At 37.3% G+C, this 27,798-nt stretch overlaps 1 protein-coding gene across 2 annotated transcripts in view; it reads right to left on the bottom strand.

The window, feature by feature from the left end:
- Window positions 1-2,014: 2,014 nt before the first annotated feature.
- Window positions 2,015-27,798, bottom strand: part of GOPC (golgi associated PDZ and coiled-coil motif containing) — a 45,249-nt gene continuing 19,465 nt past the window's right edge. The window contains exons 2-9 of one of the 2 annotated variants that reach the window (XM_004597584.4): window positions 18,543-18,707; window positions 16,767-16,790; window positions 13,051-13,226; window positions 10,465-10,630; window positions 8,041-8,136; window positions 6,310-6,474; window positions 3,216-3,399; window positions 2,015-2,162 (exon numbers count right to left, since the gene is read on the bottom strand). In XM_004597584.4, the coding sequence (XP_004597641.1) occupies window positions 2,035-2,162; window positions 3,216-3,399; window positions 6,310-6,474; window positions 8,041-8,136; window positions 10,465-10,630; window positions 13,051-13,226; window positions 16,767-16,790; window positions 18,543-18,707 (1,104 nt within the window). In that variant the 3' untranslated portion in view covers window positions 2,015-2,034. The remainder of the gene's footprint in view (window positions 2,163-3,215; window positions 3,400-6,309; window positions 6,475-8,040; window positions 8,137-10,464; window positions 10,631-13,050; window positions 13,227-16,766; window positions 16,791-18,542; window positions 18,708-27,798) is intronic. The other variant, XM_058681428.1, reaches the window with a different exon arrangement.

Genomic DNA, 27,798 nt, shown 5'->3' with positions numbered 1-27,798 from the left:
ATTTTAAACTACTCTGAGAGCTTTGCATTCTGTTGGTTGGTCCCTGAGAGGACTCTGAACCATAAACATCTCACACAATCAAATTACATGGTAACCTCACAGAAATGGCAATTTAAGTCTCTAAATATAAGTCCTTGTTGAAAAATCAAAGGGTTACCAGCTTGAATGTCCACATTTCCTAAGAATCTAGTCAAAACAGAAAATAAGTCGTCTCAAAAACTGCTATGGTCAGTCCAGCCTGTGTTTTGAGAATAATATGGTTTTGTGTTTTAGTAAAAAGAAGTTTGCAGATCTCCTACAGTGCGATACTTTTTGTTTTTAAAACTTAAGGAGTATACTGGCTAAAACCCTTTGTGCACATCTCAAGGCATGTGTGGGGATGTGTGTTTGGTGTAGGAAGAGTTCATGAGGAAAGAAACACTTATCTTTTAAGAGGCCTAGCCTGTCAGGAGCAAACAATAGTATGTAACCTGCTTATTCATTGTATAATCATTAAATACCAGCTTTTGCTTAGAGACAATGTTATGCTACAAAGTATTTTAATATCAGTAACAATATACACTATGAAGTGCACTTCTATTACAAATTAGCATGGTGACACACAGGTGGACGGAAGCTAACTCTCTCCACCCCCCAAAAAAAACTTACATGAGCAATAGCTACAACATTAAATTCATAAATAGCAAAATCATGAAATAAAGTATATACAATTGATAAGTTTAACTTTGAACAAATAGTGCATTTTGGGAAAGACAAGAAATGTGTTATATTACCTAACATCTACTGATAATTCTCTGAAAACCTTCTGGCTTTCTCCCACACAGTATTCCCTTAAACATACATTCTTTAAAATAGTGATATAAGCAAAACTGTTACCCTTTTAAACACCATGTTTTGACTGTGCCTCATGGGGCACAATGGGCTGCAGAATGGCAAATAAGAGAGGAGGCACTTCACACTCAAACCTCGAACAAGAGAACTGGCAACTTCAGAGTTGGCATATGGAAGGTGTTTAAGTCAGATATTTTCTGACATAAACACCCACCCAAAAAGTGTTCACCTTGGTCCCAACTTTTTAGATGATTGGCAAATTAGTTTATTAGAAAACCACTCTTTGAATACCATGCATTTTGTGGCATAGTAACAAATCTGAGCTTTTCTGCCAGAAAATTTATTGGATTATCACAAGGGAAATTATGCACAACTCAGATTGTATAAAACTGACTTTTGTAAATCCCAGAAAATAAACATTTGGTTCTAAACATTAATAATATAATGCTCCAATACCATGCACACAGGTCAACATAATTGAGAACAGATAGGATATACTCATCTGTATTTCATTTAAAAACCAAAAGTAAAATGTACAATAACTTTAGAAACTATTCTAGGGCAACATTAATTGATAAAATATTAGAGAAAATTATTTTGTACTGCATTGAATACAGTTGGAAGGCAAACCTGTTACAGTATTTGATCACCAGGAACTGATTTGGATATTGGAATGCACAAACATTTTTATAAAAGACCTAAAGCCCCTTCTTTCAGTCCAGTCTACACCTCTGCCATTCACTGAAACAAGCTGTGTTCCTTCCAATAACCAAAGTTAACATTCAGAAATATATAGGATGAATTCATTTACTCTCTGGCATTTAAAGGCTATTTCTTACAAAATTTCAGTTACCGAAGTCCTTCTACTAAATGGAAAAGAAACCAAATAAAACAGCAGTGCTTCATTTGGTATTGAAGAACCTAGTAATATCCCTTTAGGAAACACATGCTTTGGTGCTTAAAATTTCAATAAAATCAAAACTGCTTTACATGCAATGGCTAATTATGGTACACCACAGAGAACAGGTATAACAAATGTATTCTTATGCGTGTAGACCTGCTCACGTGACGCCCTGAGGCATCCACCTTTCACTCAGGCCAACAACAGCCTCCCTTCATCTTGAACAGTCTTCTTCACCGTCTCCCCAATGCCCCATTTTCAAAATAGTCTGATTAACGATCCTGTCTGGAGATAGAGTCAATTTAATAAGATTTTTTATGATACAGATTGTGTAGATCATCTAATTTTGAAGCACTGTCATCTGGTGGAGTTTCACTTGAACTTCCAAGGTCTCCGTTTTCATGTGCATCAGTTACTGTCTTGTTATACTCTGAAAGAAAGGAAAACGAAACAGATAACTTTTGGCTTTTAAAAATATTTAGCTAATCCTTTTGCTGTATAAAAAATAAAAGAAACATTTACTGTCTACTGTAAATGGATATAACACAAAATGAACAGGGCTTAGATTAAGTAAATTAGCAGTTACATGCAAATATCAACAAAGCAGAAAACACAACGTCTTAGTAATATACTACAAGGGAAACTTTGATCTCACTGATTCCTCTAAAAGATCACAGGAACACCAAGAACCACCAAATCATTACTCTTTGCAAAAGAAAATGCTAGAATCTTCCTTTAAACATATACTTATAAAACACAGCAAAGGAACAAAAAGGTTACACATCCTGACTCTGAAAACAATGTTAATATGACAATCTAAAGTCTTACTCAGATGCACCCACTGTACTATGAAACAATCTCCATCAAGATATAGACACTACATTAAGATTTCAGAGTCCAGGGTCCAGCATGGTGGCCTAGTGGTTAAAGTCCTGGCTTTGCACACGCTGGGATCCTGTATGGGTATCGATTCTAATTCTGGTGGCCCCACTTCCCATCCAGCTCCCTGCTTATATGCTGGGAAAACAGTAGAGGAGGGCCCAAAGCCATGGGACCCTGCACCCGCAGGGGGACCCGGAAGAGGCTTCGGATAGGCATAGCTCTGACCATTGCAGCCACTTGGGGAGTGAACCATTGGGTGGGAAATCTTCCTCTCTGTCTCTCTTCCTCTCTGTATATCTGACTTTCCAATAAAAATAAAATAAATCTTAAAAAAAAAAAAGATTTCAGAGTCCAGAAAATTTGAGTTTTATTTATTTCCTAAGGATCATATGGTTTGTAACTGGTAATACACTTAACAGTGCAGGATGAATCCAGAAGAATATGAATGTTAGTTAAATGTAGGCAAAATGACCGGTACACAAGTAAGGAAAAGTTGTTTGTTCCTTTGCTTCTGAAAGCAGCATTAACTGAAGAACACCTAGGCCTTCACATTTTAAAAACTCATTAAATAATGTGCCCATAATAATTGAAGGATTCTTACCTTGTTGTAACGCTTTGATTTCTCCACTTGCATCTTTAGAGCTAGCACCAGGATTGCTACCTCCCTCTAACTCATCAAGGTACAAACGGTAACGATGTCCACTCTCATCTTCATACTCTACATTTTCATCATCAGAATCTACTTCAGGAGCCACATAAACTACTTCAAATTCAATCTCTCCTCTCTAAAACAGGAAACAAAAATGAGGAAGTTAAATTACCATTACTGGAATAAAGAAAAAGAAGACTCTAATCCTTTGGAAGGAGAATGAGAGGTGAGGAAAATTTCAGATAAAATTCCTTTCTAGATAAGAAGCAATGAAATTCTAGAATCATAACAGGTAGAAGGCTCTGGGAGACAATGATATCCAGGCTACCCCAGGAGTCCTCTCACAAGCAATGCTAACTGCAGTAGCTCTATCAACCACAATATTTTTGTTAACAGATCTAAACTCTTTTTTTTAATTACATTTCATTTTATGACATCATTTCATAGGCTCTGAGGTTCCCCCAAACCCTCCTCGTACCCTTCCCCCATGGTGGATTCCTCCACCTTGTTGCAGTGTTACAGTTCGAATCCAGTCATGCTTCTTTCATTGCAAGCATGTACCATGCATAGAGTCCAGTATCTTATTATCCAGACAAATTCAACAGTTTCTTGGGGAGACCATCTCTGGTCTAAAAGCAGAGCTGGCAGTATATTGTCCCGACCAATTAAAAGCCATAACAAAACATCAACAACAGTTTACATTATGGAGTTAATTGACATGGTACTGAGTGACCGATATGTTAGAAAATATAAGTTCTTAACCACATCCTGTGACTACTTCATTGACATTTCAATTTTGGTTTATATACAACCAGCTGCTATCCACCTTAAAATGGCTATAGGGTACTATTCAGCTGTCCTGTGTCTATTTTCATTTTTTATTTACCAGTTTACTGTATTGAAGCATAATTTTGCTGAACTTGGCAGATTTTAAGATAGTCCAAACTGGCTTATAACTTTAACAAGGCATATATCAACAGTTTAGGTGCAGAACAGTTTTAGGAGGGGTGTGCAGAGAAATCTTCAATACCCCAGTGAGGAATAACTTATTTTCATGTCCTACCTAGTATGGTATATGTGAGTCCCCACTGATTATTTCCTGCCTGGTTCTAAGCTTTCCTTGTTATTCTCTGTCTATTCTGTTTTTGTTGTTGTTGTTGTTTCCTTTTGTTTTGTTTTTTTGGGGGGGCTCTGGAGAGACCCTGATGGTCATTGCAGGAGAGGGTGAGATCCAAAGTTGGAATTAAGTAAGGACCAGAGAAAGCTCCTCTCCCGAGTCCCGAAGGGAGTTTACTGTTCTTCTGTTTCTGCAGACCGCTCAGGGCTCCTGGCTGTTGTTCTGATGACATTGGATCCTGCAAGCAAGGATTTGGGCTTCTTCCATCCCATGTGGGAGATTTAAGTGGGAGTGGATGACCTCAGAGTTCTCGGCCTCCGAAGGCACTCCAATTCCCCGTGGTCTCCTTGGCAGTTGGGATGTAGTCCTTGGTGCCCATACTGATAGTCCTTGGTGAGGATCCGGGAGTCTCCAGGGTTGGGATACAAGCCTCCTCCTGTCCACCTGCTCCACTCTGGGATCCCCCCTGCAACAGATCTAAAATCTTAAAAAGGATACTTTCAATCCTCACAATAACTACTCTCGTTTCTTTCACAAAAATAAGAAATCTGCGTGAATCTTAGAGAAAGCAGGTTAACTTTCCCAATATAAAGAACAATTATTCAGAAATTTGGCAATTTGGCTCCAACTTGCTCTTTCTACTATACTTAATCAAATGTATAGTATCTATACTGTTATTCTTAGGTAACAACTATTTTATTCTTAGAAATTTTAAGCTATAATTGTCACCTAGTAAGAGACTATAATTGCTACATATAAATCTGATGTCTGTAACTATGAAAATTATGGCTTATCTTTGCTGAAAAAAAAAAAAAGCGTGTCATTTATGATTGCTATTCACCAGGCTTCTGTTCCTTGGAAGTTTAACGTTATATCTCAGAGTTTTAATATGTGCTTACTGTTTCCTTAAAACTACCCTCCTTGTTGCTCCTTCCCCACGCTGTCATTCCTCCCACTCCTGTGCTAACAGATGACAGCCAATTTGGCTACAAAAACACTACCTTAGAACGCTAAAGTAGCATTTTTTAAAATCTCTTCTTATCAGATAATGCCCTAAAACAGTACTTTGGGAAACAGATGGATAATGCAGGGGTCTCTGACCATGTTTTTAAAGACACAATTAGATCTGTGGCTAGCTGTCATGCAGGCAAGGAGTTCTGGCTTCATATGAGGAAGAACTTGGCACGAGCCAACACTGTGGGGTCGGCATTGTAGTGGAGCAGGTTAACCACCACCTGGGACACCTCATTCCATAATGCAACACAGGTTCCAATCTCAGCTTCTCCTCTTCTGATCCAGCTTCCTGTTAATGTGCCTGGGAAGGCAGCGGATGATGGCCACCCATGTGAGACCTGGATAGAGTTCCTAGCTCCTAACCTTAGCCTTTCTCACTCTGTCTGGCTGTTATCCTATCAAACAAATAAATAATTCTTAAAAAAAAAAAGCAGCACTGTACAATAACGGAATGGACTGTTTGGTCATCAGCAAATACCCTTTTTAATGCTATTATTTAAGTAGTAACATGTAGATTTATGCATCATGTAAGTTGAATCAATGCATTATACATTCATTTTTTCAATTTGCTCCTCAAGGGTAAAGTCATTTTCTGAGTACCTTATATGTACTAACAAACAATGCCCGCAGCTTTCTTTCATTACTTATACACATGGCGATACTGAGGCACAAACTACTTAGGAAATTTGCTCCATTACATGGCCATACAAGAGTAAACAAAATGGTCCTTTCAAAGACCATTTCAAAGATGACCAAATGTCATCTATAAAAGTCTCAAATAAAAGAAAACAAATATCCATCAAGAAACCTATACACTTTACTACTAAGAAACTTCACAGGAGAATATAAAGGACTTAGATGAGTCAGAAATAACCAACCGATGGATGTAACTTTAATTACACAAAGGGGACTCGCCTGTTGGGAAAGAATGGTTACAGCTTCTTTATGCTTTGTGTCCCTTAGGTTAACACCGTTGACAGCCAAAATAGCATCTCCAACATGCAGCCCTCCACATCTATCAGCAGGCTGCCCTGGATGGATCTCTGAGATGAGGATTGGAACTCCATGTTCTTTCCCACCCTAACAAAAATAAAAAGGCAGTTAATTAGTTAACTGTTTACTAAGTTTAGTCACAGATTATCTTACAGATAAAATGTTTTCCTAAGAGTTTCAATAAGCATCTATACTATCTATTTACATGCTAGATGAAATTTTATTGCTATTTAGGTAATAACAGATACATTATTAAAAGTATCAGAACTACATGTGTTTTTCTAAAACACATTCCAGAGGGAAAAACAACAACATATATATATATATATATATATATATATATATATATATATATATATAGTCAAAAACAGAACAAATCCTACAACTGGCTAAGTTCTAAAACATAAAATATTTACGTGTGTTTAATTCATAGTACTACTGTATTTTATCAAACTTAAATCATTATGACAAGACCAATTATTTTATGTAAGAAAAACTAACACTTAAGATGAACCTCAGTTACAGAGATGTTAAAGTATGAAAAAAAGATGCAATGTAGAACTGAAGAAATAAAGTGTAAGTAACCCATCACTTCCAAGTTTGTGTCATAATTTCCTGTGTTTATGTATGTATGCTTTCTTTATCCTACTAGAATTTCTGCTCTTTGAGGACAGCGTATTGAAAAGATGTGCAATTAATAAGTACGGATTACATGAATTCTCTTTTCTAAGAATGATACTGAGCAACAGGCAGGAGACAGGTAAACTCACGCAGTAACTAAACATTAGCAAATGAAATTTGCTTGTTTAAAGCACTGAGAGTACAAAAAAAAATCACTCCAAATATATGGATTTTGTAATTGATGCTATTAGGAACACTAGCCAAGACAACCATTTGCAACAACATTAAATATAGGAAAGAATACATTTGGGACTGGTGTTGTGACATAGCTAGTAAAGTCACTGCCCAACACCAGTGTCCCACACGGATGCCAGCTGGTTTGGGTCCTGACTTCCCTGTCTTTGATACAGCTCCCTGCTAACGGCCAGGGAAAAGCAGCAAAGGATTCCCAGCTCCCTGGCCCCTTTTACCCATGTGAGATACCTGACTGGAGTACCTTTCTTTGGCCTGGCTCTGCTCTGGTTGTTGCAGCCACCTAGGTAGTTAACCAGTGGATGGAAGACCTCTCTTTTTTTCTTTAACTCTGACTTTGCAAAAAAAATTTATATATATAGATATCTATATCTATATCTATATATATATAGATATAGATGTATATTTTGAATCCAAGAGCCAGTAAAACCAGACAAAAATGAGACAAGAGAAACAGAACCCACAGAAAGAGGAACAATACAATCTGGAGTCATTTGCCATATGTGGAGATGGCCATATATATTTCCAAAGGTTTTTAGAGCCATTGCAGTATTTGGTGTAGAACTGCACTCTCTCAACCACAACAAACATTTGGAACTATGTTTTATAAAGGTACACATAACACACAAACAAAAATATTTATGTGTAAGTAGTGGGCTCATCATAATCTACTTAACTATTCAGAAAATCAACTCAGAATACGTCTCTACCCAATAATGTACCACAGAGCATGACTACACTAGATAAGTAGAAAAGGAATCTGGAAGCACTACTTCTTACTGTAATTGAAATGCCAAGGCCTTCATGATCTTCTTTCAAGAGGAGGACTTTCCTAATTGGACCAACACCTTGACTTTTCTTTAAGGAATCTTGATCCTTATGGGGTAAAAATAAGTAAGTTAATATCACTTAACATACCCAATAAAGTCATGCTATACTACATACTTAAAGAAGTCTTCATAGATTTGCAGGTATAGATATATAATACAGTGTTAAGGAAGTAACATAAAATTTAGAAGATTAAAATAATTCTTTTAATATAGTAAAACTTATTGACAATTATATTATCCTTTTGCCATGTTTGTAATATTCATAAATCCCTTTCAAACTGTAGGATATCAAACACAAACTACTGCCAGAAACTGATAAGTATCCTCCAGAAACAAAAGGTAGTAAATGTCTACCACTGCTGGGAAATATTAGCAAGGTATACAACCATTTAATTCGATTTATAGAGCTGAAAACTGAATTTCCAACTGGATCATGAATTACTATTAGATTATTTTGTTCCATTAAAATCAATTCTTTTCTGCGATCTTCATTCTTTTTTCTTTACAAAACTCTTTCTTATTCATCAGATTAAACAAATCAAGTCTCTCATAGTTTTAAAACACTGACCACATGTAACTAGCAAACAACACAAAACATCCTTCAATAACCCACTATTTCTGTACTGGTGTCTCTCTTTGCCAAATACCCATACATAATTTATCTTCATCATATCTACTTTCTTGCTGCCCACATTTAGTACTTTGATCATTTTAACTAGTAGATACTGTTTGCCAGCCTTCCCTGAAAGCTCCTGTACGACTTTCCTAAGAGCTTAATATCTGACAGCTTCAACTGAAGCTCCTTCTAATGCTTTACTGATTCATAGTCTTCATCATTGGGGAAGTTTCCCTGCGTGAGTTAATCAATTTCATGGTTTCAATTATGGCACATGGATGATTTCCTTAATTAGTCCTTCCCTCTTGAATTCCAGAACCATACATCCAACTTGTTCTATCTTGGATGTCCTATTGGCACTTCAATACTGTAAATGTAAAACTTATCTCATTACCATTATCCCCAAACCATCCTTTTTCTCTATCTTCTTATCAATAAATGTCAGATATGTTAGTGATCCACAACACAAACCTGCATCTCCCATCTCATTTAATCAGAAGAGTCCAGTTACAAATCAAGTCCCCTTGCTTCTGATTCTCTCACATCTGTCCTTGTTCTCAAATGTCTCATCCTGCTTTTATTACTTCCTCTTTGCATTACCAGAGTATCTCAAACTCAGTCTTCTCCCAATATATACTCTTCACAATACAGAGTGCCTGTTAAAATTGTGAATCTTCCCAGCCTACACAAAATCGTACCACGCGATTCAAAATTCAAAATAAAAATTTATTTTAAAAATTGTGAATCTTATTAGGACCACTATTTTATTTAAAAGTCTCCCTATTAGCAGGCAGATATTAAAATAGCTTTATTGATTACTAAATAACCTGTCATCTGGGCATGCCTACAACTACAAGCTCATACTTTGCCACTTCCACAGGTAAGCTTTTATCACTCCAATACACTTAACACAAACCACTTTCTCTCCTTCTAACATCTCCACTCCCAAGTCCACAGAAACTACAAGTTAATGTGGAGAAAACGGGACAAGAGCATATTCCTTATTTTTTTTTTTATCAATTTTTAAGCATACATCAATTTTCTTTTTTTAGATGATGTTTAACATTATTGATCAGAGGGGGTGGGTCAAGGGTTAGGGAAAAATGGGCATGATCTTTGTTTCCAAATTTTCTATTTCTCTTTTCTCACCAATTTTCTTAGAATAACCTTTGCAGAGATAATAAATTATTTTCCTATTTAAGGCCATACTCTATTTGGTGCTAACATATGTGAGCCACTATCAGATTTAGACAGGCTTTCATACATTAAGGTTTGTATTACATCAAGCAGCTATTGTAATAAAACTTAAAGATTTTATTGAAATAAAAAGGAAAGCTTCTGAAACAGTGGCTCTATAAATAGGCAATGAGGCACAGATCTAAAATTCCATGTGAATCCAAACAGAAGCGATTGTTAATTCAGACTCTACATTTGGATTTAGTTACCAAAATCCATTTAAAGAACTATTGGTAAGAGTATTGCCACTTAATCAATATAGCCACAAAAATCCCAGGTAAGCTTAAGAAAATTAAGACCACCCAAATCCAATCCAGTAAAACTAGGAAATGATTTAAAACAATCCTATTAGTATTTGCTAGCAATGGCTCAGAAATCTCACCCAAATCACATTTTAAATAATCAAAGCCCCATTTACATTTTTAAAATAAAGATCTCAAATACTTCTAAAATAAAAGAAAAGAAAGGACTTGTGCATAAAGAATGAAGCTTTAGTGGGAACCAGCAGCAAAACACACATACGTGGCCTGGTGGTGCCTGCATGGGTCGTTTCAAGTCATTGCGTCCTCTACAGGCTCTGATAACAGTTTTGTGACGATGCAAATGTATTTCAGCTTCTAACTGATTCCAAAGTTTATCATGAGCAGGTCCCTTCATATCTCGTCCTAGTAACTGTATCTGCTGGACCCTTCGTAATGGGAAAGGAATTCATGTGGTTAGTTTTCCATTATCACAGAGATAAGTAACAGAAGTAAAGAACCTGAGTACTTTAGCTTAAATCTCAATTAGCAATGAAACAAACTCTTCACTTTCTGCTATTCCTTAGGTTTACAAAGATACAAAGCATGCTGGAAAAAAAAAAAAACCAGCTATCTTCAAGAAAAAAATCAGCCTAGAACACTTTTGTTTGACAACTGAGTGACAATTCCTTTAGTGATACACGCCTAGCGGCTAAACTTCTTCTCTGGCATGTGACAGGATCTTTAAAAAAAGGAAAGAGATTAACTCCGAGAAAACCCTTGAAAGGACAATTTCTTTTCACAAAATGGTTACTTTAATTCACATAAGTTCTTCCTTTTTTTTTTTTTTTTAAGATTTATTTTACTTTTATTGGAAAGCCAGATATACAGAGAGGAGGAGAGACAGAGAGGAAGATCTTTCGTCTGTTAATTCACTCCCAAGTGGCTGGAGCTGAGCCAGTCTGTAGCCAGGAGCCAGGAGCTTCTTCCAGGTCTCCCACACGCGGGTGCAGGGTCTCAAGGCCACCCTCAACTGCTTTCCCAGGCCACAAGCAGAGAGCTGGATGGGAAGCAGGGCTGCTGGGATTAGAACCGGCACCCATATTGGGATCCCAGGGCATGCAAGGTGAGGACTAGCTGCTAGGCTATTGTGCTGGGCCCATACTTTAATTCACATAAATTCTTAAAGTTACAGTACAACAATGAGAATAAAATGATTTAGTACTAACAATAAATCACCAAAGTTTAAATATAATCTCCTTGACAAAATTAAAGCAACTGAACATTTGGCCATTATTCTGATAAAATAACTGACATTAATTACTTCCAACATATTTCCTAGAGGAGCAGGAAAGATGGGGTATCACAGACCAGCTGCACATGGACTCCTCCTCTGTCGTTTTTCAAGGCAGGACATGACTGAAAATGCTGCCCTGCAGAGTGGATCACATTTCACAGTATGTTACTACCTACATATGGACACCGTGCTTAAAAAGGACAACTCAATCTGTAAAATGTGAAGAAATTTTAAAACGTTCACGGAAAGAGCCTGGTTCAACGGCTCAACAGCTAAATCATCAACTTGCAAAGGCCAGGATCCCATACGTGAATCAGCTTATGTCTTGGCTACTCCACTTCCCATCCAGCTCTCTGCTTGTGGCCTAGGAGAGTAGAAGGGGAGGCCCACAGCCTTGGGACCCTGCACCTACAAGGGAAATTTGGAAGAAATCTCCTAGCTCTTAGCTTCAGCTCGGCTCAGCTTCGGCCGTTGCAGCCATATAGGGAGTGAATCAGAAGATAAAGATCTTTCTTTTTGCCTTTCCTTCTCTCTGTAAATCTGATTTGCCTTTCCAATAAAAATAAGTAAATCTTTAAAAGGAAAGTTCACAGAAAGGGTTCGGCACTGTGGCCTAGCATGTAAAGTCTGTGCCTGCAACGCCAGCATCCCATGTGAATGCTGGTTTGAGACCTGGTTTTCCCTTTTTCTTTACAATCCAGCTTCCTGTTAATGTACCTGGGAAAGCAGCAGAAAAGGCTCACATTCTGGGCCCTTGTAAATCTCACAGGAGATCTGGAAGACACCCTGGCACCTTGCTTCAGACTGGCCAACTCTGTTGCTACTGATAGATTAGGCAATAAACCAGTGGATGGCAGATCTTTTCTCTCTCTCTCACTCTCTCTCTGCTTCTTCCTCTCTCTCTCTCAAATAAATAAAGGAGTTTTTTTAAGTTCATGAAAAAAAATGTAATTAAAGGGAAAGTTTACTTTTGCAGAAAGAACAAACAAATGAAATCTTTATAGAATTCTTTTGCAATACACATTTTCCTTGATCTTTTTGAAGACCCCTGGTATAACACTGCTGACATTAATTTTTTTTTTTAAGATTTTATTTTTATTGCAAAGTCAGATATATAGAGAGAGGAGAGACAGAGAGAGATCTTTTGTCCAGTGATTCACTCCCCAAGTGAGTGCAATGGCCAGAGATGAGCCAATCTGAAGCCAGGACCCGGAGTCTCTTCCTCTGGGTCTCTCAAGTGGGTGCAGGGTCCCAAGGCTTTGGCTGTCCTCCACTGCCTTCTCAGGCCACAAGCAGGGAGCTGCATGGGAAGCGGGGCTGCCGGGATTGGAATTGGTGACCATATGAGATCCTGGTGCATTCAAGGTGAGGACTTTAGCCCCTAGGCCATCGTGCCACGCCCTGCTGACATTAACAGTAAGCGATAAGCATGTGTAAAATACATTTTAAAGGTAAAGATTAAAGTTATATATATATTCTCTCTTATATATATCATATATATCTCATATATATATATAAGAGAATAATGCATTCAGTATCACCTAGGAGTAAAAACATTCCCATTTTACACACCTTCCTGCTAGTTCCTTATCCAAATACTTGGCAGCCAGTCTTGCTCCATAAACTTCAGCCTGGAGGACAGCTATGTGTCTACGAAGGGCTTCATTCTCTTTTCTCAACAATTTCACTTCAGCTTCAAGTTGAGCTTCTTTCACTTTTTCTTTTTTGTTTGCTTCAAGCTCTCTTTCCTATTGTCAGTTTTTTTAAAAAATCATATTTTAGTGAAAATAAATTTAAAGTAAACCACGTTCCTTAAAACACACAGATGCATAGTCTATGAGTCTAACACATAATATGAAAAAATGCTCTAAAAACTGTCGCTTCATTAAATATATTCATAAGGTAGACATACAGGTTTGGGTCTGCTTTATTTATTTTAGCTTGAACTATCTATGTTGGATTATTTCTAGAGAATGCCATGTGTGCTAAATAGACTAACAAAAGTGACTTCTATGGAGAGCTAAAGTTGTTGCTTACTTTATAAAACTTATTTAAAAACCAGAAGAAAAAAATAGTTTCTCTGGTGATTGTTTTCAAATCTATAATAAACTTTAATGCAATAACCCAATATGTAAATTAAAATCATTAACTTAGAGATACATTTTATAACTAATTTATCCTAGGGTCTTACAACAATTTTCTAGTTTTACGGGAAACACTTCAAAGTTACAGAGAACTTCTGGTAACAACTGGAGTAAGACATTTTCACATGTAAACATTTCCACGACTAATGCAATCTGTCATGTAAATAATCACTAAATTGTTATTTCTGGTCATTTATCTGTATGTTCAAGTGCATGCAGAAGTGTTTTTGAGGAAAACACTGGCTTGTCTTGCCACCTGAGAAACTGGGTAGGAATCCACTCTCTCATAAGATGCCATTTGATGCTCCACTGATTTCACTAAATTCATATATGAGTTTATAAGTAATAGCCAGAGACTACAGCCTCAAGATCATGGCCATCAAGTTTTTATCACATATGCAAGAAAAAAAAATGTTCAGTTTACCTTAAAAGTATAAAATATGGTATCTGTTCCTCTAGATCAAAGGGTATCAATGTAAATGCTTTTAGAACACAAGCTGAGAATAGACAAGCAGGTACAAAACAAAGTGGAATGCAAAATGAAGTTACAAAGCTGCCCAAAGGCTGGCAAATCCAAACTCACACATACAGACTTGTGTGGCCAAGGAAAACACCATGAGAATGGAATACAGTCCCCAACACACATCTTCAGAGCTGTTTTTGATCAGCAAAGCCACCTAAACACTTTAAACTTGCAGTCACACTTGGTTAAACTCACTGATTCACAGCATCTCTAAATCCTAGGACAACACAGTGTAATTATTGTTTAAGATGTGGAATATAATGTTCACTAAACCATGTCCCATTTACAAGACCCTAAATTTAAAAATTCTTCATTTTAAAGATATGGCAAATAGTAATTTTCTATTGTATAAGCACTTAAAATTAATTTAACTAATTATTTCCATTTTTATTCCGGATACTGAGAAGCTAAGAAACAAATTTAAGCAAACCATCAACTGGTCTTGGGGGTATATTTTGGTACTAATTTAACTGCCTGCTTTGGTCAGTTTTAACGAACATTAAATAATGATATATTCGGGCCTAGCAGTGCAGCGGCCTAGCAGCTAAAGTCCCCGCCTTGAATGCACTGGGATCCCATACGGGCGCCGGTTTTAATCCCGGCTGCTCCACTTCCCACCCAGCTCCTTGCTTGTAGCCTAGGAAACTAGCAGCCGAGGACCGCCCAAAGCCTTGGGACCCTGCACCCGCGTGGGAGACCTGGAAGAGGCTCCTGGTTCCCGGCTTCAGATCGTGGGATCGGCGCAGCACCGGCTGTGGCCGTTGGGGTCACTTGGGGAGTGATTCATCGGACGGAAGATCTTCCTCTCTGTCTCTCCTCCTCTCTGTATATCTGACTTTGTAATAAAAATAAATAAATCTTTAAAAAAATGATATACTCAAATACAAAACAGTGAGTGCCATTATAAACATATTTGAAACACATACACATACAAGCTAAAACCAAGGACAACTACCAAAGTTGGATATATTTATCATTTCATTAACAGAACATATCAATAGCAGGGTTTTTCAACTTCTGTAATATTCTGTTCTCCATTACTCAGGGACTTATAAGAGTCTTAGGGTTAAAAAAAAAACTTAATCTTAGAAGTTTGAAATTTAAACAGGTCCCATATGCTCCACACTCAGCTTCACTTATTACTAGCATTTCATGTTAGTTTATTTGTCACAATAAGCCACACTCAGCTTTCCCTAATTTTTAAAAAGATATATTCACGTGAAAGGCTGAGTAATAGAGAGGGACAGATAGAAATCTTTCAACCAATGGTTCAATGCCCAAATGGCTGCAACTACTGGGGTTGAGCTAAGCTGAAGCCAAGAGCATAGAATTTCATTTAGGTCTTATGTGACCTGACAGGGGCCCAAGCACTTGGGCCATTTTCTGCTGCATTACCAGCTAAATTAGCAGTGTGATCAGAAGTAGAGCAGTCAGGACTCGAACCGGTGTTCATAAGGGATGGTCACACTGCAAGCAGTGATTTAACCTACAGTTGGCCCCTTACTTTATTTTTTCTTTTTATAATGCAAATACCTTCTATCTCTTAGGTATTCTTTTCAAAGGCTCTATAAACAAAATAATTTAGAATTCTCTTTTTGCAACAACTTTGGAGTTATTAAAATCTAATTTATTTCTGAATCTACTTCTTAAAAGGGGAGATAGCAGTTCCAAAGGAAATCACAATTTGGTTAACATGAACAAATTTGTTTTTTTTAAATGATATTTATTGAGGATGCTACCATTTCAGAAAAAGCATTCACAGAAGACCAAGATTTCTTTACTTTATGGGACAAAGAGATCTTACTTTGAGGATTATGCCCAATTTTCTTTAGTGAACTATTTCTATTAATAATATCTGTGAAACAGATTATGCCACCATATTATTTTAATGATTCAATAAATCTGATAGTTTTGAGCTTGAAATTCACAGATGTTAAGAACAGGATTAAGAAAATACAATTTTCTTAAAATTAATCATGTCCATATTTACAGAAAAAAAATCTTTTGTTTCTCCTTAACTTGATAACAGCCAAGCTACTCATGCTGTACTTAGATATCCACAGTGATTTTTCTAAAGAAACTCTTGAAACAAACTAGAACCTCATAAAGTCAAACAGGTGGGAAAATATTAAAAATCTGAAGTAACTATTTTCTATAACTATTTCAAGCAAAACACTCCAAAGTTCATTTGTCTTAGAGGCCACACATTTATTTTCAAACCTTAAAAAACTGGAATACATACAGTGGAAGAAAAAAACCAACATGCACATTCTTTTTCTTGAAATAGATTCAAATAGAAAATTAAGAATGTCAAAAATTAGACTTGCTTAATATAGCTTTAATATTTGTAAATATTACTCTTGAGAAGTGAATTCTGAGCAAAATATGAGGCTCAGAAATTGTCAAAAAAATAATGGCGTTGCGCAAACGAAAGGAAAATGATAAACTACATGCAGTGAGAAAAGAGCAATGGGCCAGCTACCCACCGAACCTTTCATTACATAGTCATCACCATCATCAACATGTTCTTCCAAGAGTGACAACACAGAAGACGCAAGAAGAAAACACCAAGAACACTTCAGCATGACATATTACAGTAAAAACACAAATAACATACTTACCAGCTCCTCCACAGAGGGGACAGACTTAAGATATAAGAAAAAAGTTTTATAGTTAGAAAACCATCAAACACATGAATTTATCTAGTGGTATAATCATGACAAAGAAATTTCTAATCTGTTGAATAATATTTGGGGAAAATCCACCAAATATATGCTTGTAAGTCTGCAAGCAAATGTAACTATATGCTATGAGGTTTAAATGTTTTATCAAAATTATTTATATAATTGGCTTGGCGCTCATTCCACTCCACCATCCTGTTTCAAACCTAACACTGAAACTTCAGGAAAATTATTTGTTCATGAAAAAGTGAAATGTTTCTCAATGTTTATATCAAACATCTCTAGGAACCATATATGGTCTACTACTTCGGTTAAATAAAACATTACTAACCTAGACTTGCAGAATTTCACAGTTTAAGAGAACTCAGGTAATAAATATGTTCATTCTAATTAATGTTAACATGTCAATATTAGAAAATACTCAGATGAAATTATCTAAGAACAACTAAAATCCAAACATATATCTACTGTCCTCCTATCAACACCATCTCATGTTCTGCCTCTCCTGAGCTGTGTCCCTGCTGTGTCCCCATGACATTAACAAAATGTCCGGCACATAGCATGTATTCAATACACAGAAAACTGGATTGAAATGAGGTTAATTTGTTGTTGTTCTTTAATAATTTACACTAATTCAGAGTGGTAAATTCAAACAAAATAATGTCAGACCCAGTACAGTAGCCTAGCAGCTAAAGTTCTCACCTCTCAGGCACTGTGATCCCATATGGGTGCCGGTTAGTGTCCTGGTGGCTACACTTCCCTTCCAGCTCTCTGCTTGTGGCCTGGGAATGCAGCAGAGAACAGCCCAAAGCCTCGGGACCCTGCACCCTTCAAGAGAGACCTCGAAGAAGCTCCTAGCTTCAGATTGGCTCAGGCCACTTGGGGAGTAAACTAATGGATGAAAGATATTTCTCTGTTTCTCCTTCTTTTTATAAATCTGACTTTGTGATAAAAATAAACAAATCTTTAAAAATAATAATAGTGTCACATAAAGTGTTCAGTGGCAGAGAAAATGATTGTTAAGAGCTAAAGACCAAATGTATTACTGTTTCCCATCCACTTTTATTTTGTGCTTTTTCCTTTGATTTTACTGGAGGTGGCCACATAATCAACTAAGAAAGTTGACACTCAGCTTTTGATATCCAGTAAGACGCTGGCAGAATCCACCGAGGATTTGACGAAAAGCCCTTTAAGGAAGGCTAGCAACACAGCTGAGAAGCATCTTCTTGCCCTTCCCTTAGGATTTCCTCTTCCTGTCTGGAAGGCAGGCATCAGAAAGCCCGAGGATGGAAACCATGAGCTATCAATGGCACAGTCCAATGACAGACGGACGCTGGCTGGCTGAGCCCTACAGAGCTGCTCTATTATCTCTGAGCTGCCTGTCTCAGAGCCAGTCAAGAATTATCTCGATGCTACTTGCGATTTTTGTTCCATGTGGCTGGATTTAATCTTAACCGATTTAACGGGGTAAAAAACTGTTGTACATTCACAAACACTATTTAAATTCATTTATACTCACATGTACATTTTTAAGCAGGAAAAAAACTATTCTAAGCAGCAAGTGGCTATTGATATTATCAGACTACCTCTAGATGGTATTTTCTACATTTCTCAATGAGGACAGGTCAACTATAAGCTAAAAGTCTCATTAAAAATTGTCTTCTATACCCTCTAAAATGCAAATAAATATACCATGCCGCCCATTAAATTACTTACCAATTTTGCTTTAATGGTACCAGAATCAACACTTTGGCCAGTTTTCGCATGAAGCTGAAGCTGAATAGAATGCAACTGCAAAAGCTGATCATGGACTTCCTTCTCCAACACAACTTTCTCCGCTTGGGTTTCTGTCAGTTCAGATTTCAGATCCACCAACTGCGCCTTATAAAAAAACAATGAAAACATTAAGTATACTTATTTTTTTCTCAATTACTACTCAAGAACGATAACAGATTATTTTTTAAATAAAAACATAAACACCAGAACTCTATTATCTGACAAAGATACAGGACCCCCATCTAAATGAGTAGTCAATTGCACAAGTGAGATATTTAACAGCAAGAAAACTGTTACAAAGAGTATCCTCTAATGACACAGACTTACTTCCATTTTCTTTGGCTACTTGAAGTGTTTCTATTTCAATGTTATGTACAAAGCTGATGAAAATATACAAGTACCGGGGCGCTTCATCATCCTCAGAGATCGCGTTATTGTGGTTCAGCAACACCAACAGTTTATTGAAGGAATGGCCAAAATGGTGTTCTGTCCTCTGTCCACAGACTGCGAGCCCAGATCAGCCTAATGACTATCTTGTAAAGTTATTCCAAGTGCTAAGTCATCAGCTACTGAGATTAGAGTAAGCCAAAATATCCCTGTTCATTGTAGGTTTTCAAGCATAGCACAACAATGAGTCATCAGAATGCCCATTTGATGTGTAGTTTTGAATTATTTCTTAAACAGCTTCCAGGAACTTTTATTTTTTATTCTTTTTTTAAAAAGATTTATTTATTTTTTTATTTGAAAGGCAGATATACAGAGAGGAGAGAGAGAGAGGAAGATCTTCCGTCCGATGAATCACTCCCCAAGCGGCCGCAACGGCTGGAGCTGAGCCAATCCGAAGCCAGGAGCCTCTTCTGGGTCTCCCGTGCAGGTGCAGGGTCCCAAAGCTTTGGACTCTCCTCAACTGCTTTCCCAGGCCACAGGCTGGGAGCTGGATGGGAAGCGGGGCTGCCGGGGTTAGAATCAGCGCCTATATGGGATCCCAGCGCATGCAAGGCGAGGACCTTAACCACTACACCATCGCGCCGGGCCCATTCCAGGTACTTTTGTTTAAAGTTTACTTCTTTATTTTGTTTATATGCAAAGCAAAACAGAGAAACTCTGATGTACTGGTTTACTATCCAAGTGCCCAAAACATCTGGGGCTGGGGCTGGGCCAGGCCAAATCTGGGACCAGAAGCTCCCTCTGGATGCTCCAGGTAGGTAGCAGGAATCCAAAGACTTGAGTCATCACCCCTTGCTAAGCTGTATATTAGTAGGAAGCTGGATTGGAAGAGGAGCTGGAACTCATCATAGGTACTTTGATAGACTCTGACATCCCAAGTAAGAGCTCAACCCATTGTGCCACAAGACTAGTACTGTAGTTCTTCAAGTAACAGGAAAGCTATGATTTAGTCTAACACCGTGCAACAGAAATATCATAATAGCCACATACAGAACTTATTTTTTCTAGAAGTTGCACTTTAAAAACAAAACAGACGAAGTATTTTTATAGCATGTTATACTTACCATATTCAAAGTATCATCTATGCATATAATCAACATAACAATTATGCAGACATGACCTTTTTTTTTTTTTTTTAACAAATCCATTGTGTTTATTTTCCTTACAGCACATTTTAATCAGGACCAGCCTTATGGCAGCTTCTTTGCCTTCACCAGATCAAGCTCAAGCCCAAGTTCTTCCTCCCTTCTGGCCCCACAAAGCAAAAAGAAAGTAATCCACCAACAAGCAAAGAGCCTTCTCTTTCCTGTGGCTTTGGACTCCGTTTACCTTAACAAGGAGACTGGGGTCACCACTTGATTCTGCATTGCCTTCGAAAGAAAGGTTTGCTTTGTTAAATTATATTCCATTACACTCGCTTTCATTCTGTATTTGTCCTAATTGTTTTCTCATAATATTGCCTAATTCATTTTTCTATTTCTTTTTCAATTTCAGTTTCTCATATTATTTGTAAACTGGAAATAAAATCCAAAAGTTTAATTACATTCTCTTAAATTATTTTCATAAAAAAATCATAGGCACGATGCATGCTTCATCAACAGGCATATTTAGTTGTGCTACTGTGACTTATCTTTTATACTACAAATAACATGATGTTAATAAATAAGTACAACTTCTTAATAAAGAGGCATAAATTTGACTTACTAATTTGGCAGACCAATATGCAAATCAAAAATACTTATATTTATTCGAAATAGTCAAGGAAAACAGAACAAGGTGAATGCCTTTTGAAAGTTCAACTAGCTAATTTTCTGTCTGGAAGTGTCAGCATCTCATAAGGGTACTATTTTGTGTCCTGGCTGCACTGTTCTCCATCCAGGTCCCTGCTTATGGGTTGGGAAAGAACTGGAGGGAGGACAGCCCAGGGTCTTGAGACCCTGTACCCATGTTGGAGACCTGGAAGAGGCCCCCGGCTTTGGATCCACTTAGCTCCGGCCACTGCAGTCATTTAGGGAGTGAACCTGCAGATGGAAGATCTTTCTCTGTCTCTCACTTTCTCTCGGTGAATATACCTTTCCAATGAAAGTAAATAAATATTCTTATTAAAAAAGGAGGAAAGTGGTCTATCTGTCGGTCTATGTAATGCACTGGGCTGAACTGCCATTTGTGATGCCAGTTTTGAGTTCCTACTGCTCCAGTTCCCATTTAGCTCTGCAATTAACAAAGCAACAGAAGATGGCCAAGTGCTTGGGCTACTTGTGGGAGACCCTGTTGAAGTTCCAGGCTCCTGGCTTTAGCTTGGCCAAGCTCAGCCTGTTACGGCCACTAGGCAAATAAACTAGCTGATAGAAGAGTATTCACACTCTGTATCTCTCTCTTTCCAACTCTGCAAATAAATAAATAAGCAAACAATCTTTTAGAAAATGAAAATGGCCTATTATAAATTTAACTCTTCCTTAAATAAAGTGATTTCTCAAAAAGTTGTCCAATTCAGCAGAAAATAAATTTAAAAAAATATTTAGGGGCTGACATTATAGTGTAGAAGATAAAAGCTGTCTGTGACACCCACATGCCATGCGGATACCAGTTCATGTCCTGGTTGTTCAACTCGTGTTCCAGCTCCCTGCCAATGGCCTGGGAAAAGCAGCAGAAAGCGGCCCAAGTTGCTTGGGTCCCTGCCTCCAAGTGGGAGACCTGAAAAACAGCTGACTTTGGTCCTGCACAATCCCAGCCATTAATAGCCATCTTCAGAGTGAACCAAGGGATAAAAGACCCTCTGTCTCTCTCTCTCTTTGTAACGCTTTCAAATAAATAAACCATTACAAATACATAAAAAGAGAATACAGGTATCAAAATTCAAAGTCCAATCTCACTTTTTTTTATAACAGGCTAAGATTTCAAAATTGTTCTAAGTTTAGTAATATTGAAGTAACTGCTTATCTATAGGCATTTTACCTTCTCAGAAAAGTTATTGGTAAGTCTTATATTGAGGATAAAAACTGTATGTTTTTTTATTTAATAGTTTACTCTTCTAAGATCATAGAGTTCTGGAACTAAAACAAATTTTAGATAATATAAGTTATGATATTTAAATATTAAAATGTTTAAGGTAAATCAAGACAGTTTTTATTTCTATGCATAACCATAGCACTTGAATTCAAATTCTTTTAACTCCTAGGACAAGGTACTGGAAGTTACTGCCAAACAGGTAGCTATCAGGAAATACTGGCTTCTGTAGCCGTGGTACATATGTTTAATTTATCAAGAATATTCATACCACCATAAAGTAAGCATCTACCACCATATGGCAGGCACACATAGCCCATATGGTATCTAATTCTTACTAGACTCCATTTTTGTAAGTTAAGAAAACTGGAAAAATTAAATTTTCCAATGATCACACAGCTAGTAACTGTGCTCAAAATCTGATCATTAAAAAAAGAAACCTGGGGGGGGGGGGGATTCCCAGTTTCAACGAAAATGTATCACATAATACAATGTAATCAATGAATAAAAAAAAAATCTGAAAAAAAAAAAGAAACCTAGGCATCTATCAACTCACTGTCTTAACTAGATCATACTGTAACTAGTCAAGTTAAAAGAAAAAACAGTGGATTTCAACTTTACTTACTTCCAAATGTTCATCACAAAATGTTTTATAAAACAGTTAAAGCTATACTATGTACTTAATTTGGTTAACAATCTTTTTACTTTCTCATAACTAATCATGACACTTCTGAAAATAAAACTGATTATCAAGAATATTCTTCCCCTAGAATTCACTAAAGAATCTCATTCTAGGAGGGTCTCTGGGTCTTTAGACTACGGCCTTGTCTTTACCCAAGCCACTCAATCTCCCACAGGAGCGTAAGGTAATGCTTTTCACAGTGTGGTCTCTACATCACCGATAGCAGCAAAGATAGAGTAGGAGACAAATCCAGACTCAATGCATACAGCACAAAATAAAAATGCAGCAGTCCCAGGAATGAACAAATGAGACAGTTTACTTGTACAACATTATAGGAATACCATCACCATTCATTTATATTATCATTTATAACATTACTATTCTATTTCTTATCTCATACTTGCTTTCAAAACAACTTGTCCATCCTAATTCCTCACACAGTTCTTACTGGATTCCACCCTGAAGCACCAAAGCCAACATCACTTGTGCTAATCAAAATTATTACTATTCCAATTTGTTTAGACTTTAATGTTCTGCCTGTATAATCTAAAAAGACACAATAGTTGCACATTTTTCTTTCCAAACATATACTTCGTTTCTTTAACTGTTATTAATAAAAATGCTAATTATTTTAATGTAAGCTCTCCCTCAAATTAAACACCTCATGTTTTGGGGGAGGATCAAACTGAAACAAGAAATTTGTGAATATTAAGTTGCAAAGTAGGGAAGCTGAAAATATCTCATTAGTTTTAGTATGTCAAATATCTTTTAACAAAATTTTTCAGGGTCTAAGGAGCAAAAATATAAAGTCCAATTAAAAAAAAATCTATATTTAAATGTGGAAACTGAGGTCAAAGAAAGTAAACTGCCCTAGATCACAAATTGCACAGGATTAAAATTCAGACCATTTTGGGTCAGAGCGGTGGCATAGCATTCTAATCCTTCACCTGTGGCACCAGCATCTTATATAGCCGCCAATTCTTATCCCAGTTGCTCCTCTTCTGATCTAGCTTACTGATAATAGTCTGGGAAAACAGCAGAGTATGACTCTGTTCCTTGGGCTCCTGCATTCATATGGGAGACCTGGAAGAAGGTGGCTTTGGACTAGTTGCTCAGCTCTGGCCTCGCCACTGCAGCCATGTGGGGAGTGAACCATCAGATGGAAGATTCTCTCTCTTCTCCACCTTCTCCTTCTCCTCTCTCATTCTCCTGCTACCCAGAACTCTAACTTTAAAGCAAAAATAAATAAATTAAAAAAAAAATCAGATCATCTGACATCCTTCATCATTCTAGGAACATAGAGGGAACTAGGAAATGTGAGAAAACGTTCCACAGGCTCCAAATGAAATCACATTCCCAAATCTCACTAAGCATTCTATAAACAAGGTTCTGAATCCACTGTTGCTACATCCCACACACATATACAGGCAAGCACTGGAATTTCTGTACATACGGAGGTGTGAAAATCCAGAATCACATGCAGACAAAACCCTATGGATGACAGTTAATGTCTTGGCTGCTCCACTTCTGATTTCAGCTCCCTGCTAATTCACCTGGGAGAGCAGAAGATGGCACATGTGTGTGGGCCCCTGCTACCTGTGTCAGAGACAATACAGGTGAACTTCCAGACTGCTGGCTTTGGCCTGGCCCAGCCCTAGTGGCCTTTTGGGAAGTGACTTGGCATTCTTGCCAACTTCTCTCTCTCTCTCTCTCACTCTGCCTTCCAAATAATTTTATTTTAAAAAATATATAATTATTTGGGTTTTCTTCCCTGCCTCAAAACAGATTACAAGCATAGGTGATCATCTTCCCCCCACTTCCTTATGTCTCTGTCTTATTATTTATACCCAAATTGTTACTGTGGCATAGTCATTCATTTCATTGTTACAGGCTTAACTTTTTGATATATAAATGCATCATGACATAAATGTAGGAAAACAAAGAAAACAGAGTAATGTAATGGAAAAATGTTATTAAAATGGGAATTCCACTGTTATTCAGGAGTAAAGATAAATGCAATATACATCTGTTATTTCCCAGTACACTTATCTCCCTAGTCGTTTACAGGTTTTGTGTGTGTGTTCTGTGTATCAGTTGTCACATATCAGAGACAACACATATTTGTCTTTTTGGGGATTTGCTCATTTCATGAAGTACATGGTTTCTGGCTGGTTCCATTTAGTTGCAAAAGGTTAAGATTTCATTCTTTTTAAAGGCTGAATAGTACCCAATGGAGTAAAGGTACCACCTTTTCTGTATCCATTCATCTGCTGACAGGCATCTGCGTTGTTTCCATGCCTTAGCTACCATGAACTGAGTTGCTAAGAAACATGGGGTTGCAGGTTCCTTTCTTCTACGTAGATTTTACTTTCTTTGGATCAATCCCCAGGAGTGGGATGGCTGGATCTATCTTCAGCTGTCTGAGCAATCTCCATACTGACCATCGAACTGCTTGCACTAGTTTACATTCTCACCAACAAAAGATGAAGGGTACCCACCCCTACCCCCATCCTTGCCAGCAATTATTGTCTGTTGATTTCTGTGTACAGACCATTCTCACCAGAGTAGGTAGATTCTTATATAGCTTTTACTTGCATTCCTAGTTGCTAGAGAACTTGAGCATTTTTTCGTATGTCCATTAGCCCTTTGAATTTCACTGTCTGAAAACTATCTATTCATGTCCTTTGTTCATTTCTTAACTGGGTTGCTTATTCTGCTATTGTTAAGTTTCTGGAGTTCCTTTTGTGAATATTTATAAGAAATTTTCCCATTCTGTTTGTGGTCTCTTAACTGTTTCGCTTGCAATACAGAAGCTTCTCAGCTTGACACAGTCCCATTGGTTTATTTTTGCTTTAATTGCCTGTGTTTTTCAAGTCTTTTCTAGGAACTCTTTGCCTATGCCTATGTCTTATAGAGTGTTCCCAATGTTTTTTTTTTTTTTTTATAATTTGATGGTGTCAGGTCATAGTTTAGATCCTCCATCCATTTAGAGTTGATTTTTATATACAGTGAAAGGCAGAGCCTTGTTTCTTACTTCTGTAGGCATACATCCAATTTTCTCAAAACTATCTATTAAAGAGACTATCCTTTTCCCTGGTTTGATTTCAGTTGTTTGTCAAAAAATCGGTTATAAATGTGTGGGTTGACTTCTGGGATTTCTATTGTTTTTCACTGATCTTCAGGTCTGGTTTTGTGTCAGTACCCAATGTTCTGATTATCACTGCTATGCAAGATGTCTTGAAGTCTGGTATCATGATATTTCCATTTATTTTTATTATTTAAGACTGCTTTAGCTATGCGGGGTCTCCTATATTTCCACTTCAATTTTACCATCATTTTTTCTAGCTCTAAGAAGAACATCTTTGGAATTCTTATTGGAATTACATTGAATATATTACTTTGGTAGTACAGACATTTTGATGATGTTGATTCTATTAACTCAAAAACATGGCAGATTTTTCCTTAATTTTATAGTTTCTCCTGTTTGTTTCTTTAATGTTTTGTAGTTCTCATCATAGAGATTCTGCACAGCCTTGGTTAAGTTTGTTTCAAGGTATTTGAGGGGTTTTTGTTTTGTTTGTTTTTTGCTGCTATTGTGGATAGGATTGACCTTATAAGCTCTTTCTCAGCCATAGAATTATCTGTGTAAACTAGGGCCATCTATTTATGTTCATGAATTTTGTATCCTGCTAATTTAACAAACTCTTATGAGTTCAGTCTCTTGCTTGACTCTTCTGGTTCTCCTATGTGGATAATCACGTTGTCTGCAAACAGGGATAATTTTAATTCCTCACTTCGTATCTGAACTCCTTTCATTTCTTTTTCTTGCCCTAGTAAGGACTTCAGATGCTATGCTGAATAGCAGTGGTGAAACCAGACATCCTTATCCAGTTCCACCTTCATGGAAAAACTTCCAGTCTTTCCCCATTTAGTACAATGCTGGCATTGGGTTTTTCATAAATTGCTCTGATTGTGTTGCAGACTATTGCTTCTGTGCATATCTTGCTTAGGGTTTTTAGCATGAAATGGTGGTGGACTTTATCAAATGCCTTCCCTGCATCTACTGAGATGATTACACGATTTTTATTTTTCAATTTGTTGTTGTAGCCTATTACATTTATTGATTTACATATGTTAAACCATCCCTACGTATCATAAATAAAACCAGCTTGGTCCATGTGAATGATCTGTCTAAGCTGTTTTTGAATTCTGCTGGCCAGTATTTTATTGAGGATTTTTCTATCTATGTTCATCAGGGATACTGGTTTGTAATTAACTTTTCCTATTATATCTTTTCCTGGCTTAAGCTAATATTGGCCTCATATGAATACATTTTTTAAAATGGTTCAGTTGTCTAATCCTTCCCCTTCAAGCACCAGGATGCTAAACGGATGCTAATTCGTGTCCAGGCTGATTCACTTCCCATTCTGCTCTCTATCTGTGGCCTGGGAAAGCAACAGATGGCCCAAAGCCTTGGGATCCCACACCCAAGTGTGAGACCTGTTAGAGGCTCTTGACTCCTGGCTTCAGATTGGCTCAGCTCCAGCCATTGTGGTCACTCGGGGAATGAGTCAGTAGACAGAAGATGTTTTGGTATCTCCTTCTCTCTCTAAATCTGCCTTGCCAATGAAGTAAATATGTATCTCAAAGAAAGAGAAAAATGCATGGCTATAAATAGAAATGTAACTTCGATGTACAGAAAGAAATATTATTTCATATCTGTCAGATCATTGCTTCCATATTTTTTCCTAAGATTTATGAATTTATTTGAAAATCTGAGTTACAGAAATAGATACACACACATATACAGAGAGAAAGAGACAGAGAGAGAGAGAGAGAGAGATTCCTTCTGCTGGTTCACTCCTGACGTGGTTGCAATGAAAGTGGCTGGGCCAGGTAGAAGTCAGAAGCCTCTTCTAGGTCTCCTACATGAGTATGGTTTGGGGCATTTTCTGCTGATTTCACCAGGTCATCAGCTTCAATTTGGATCAGGAATGGAGCAGCTGGGACTCAAATTGGCACCCATATGGGATGCTGGCAGCAGAGATGGCAAGTTTATCT

This window comes from Ochotona princeps, chromosome 1 (genome assembly GCF_030435755.1).
Source record: "Ochotona princeps isolate mOchPri1 chromosome 1, mOchPri1.hap1, whole genome shotgun sequence".
Taxonomy (NCBI): domain Eukaryota; kingdom Metazoa; phylum Chordata; class Mammalia; order Lagomorpha; family Ochotonidae; genus Ochotona; species Ochotona princeps.
The sequence above is the reverse complement of the archived record's forward strand: the minus strand, read 5'-3'. Positions and strand labels throughout refer to the sequence as shown.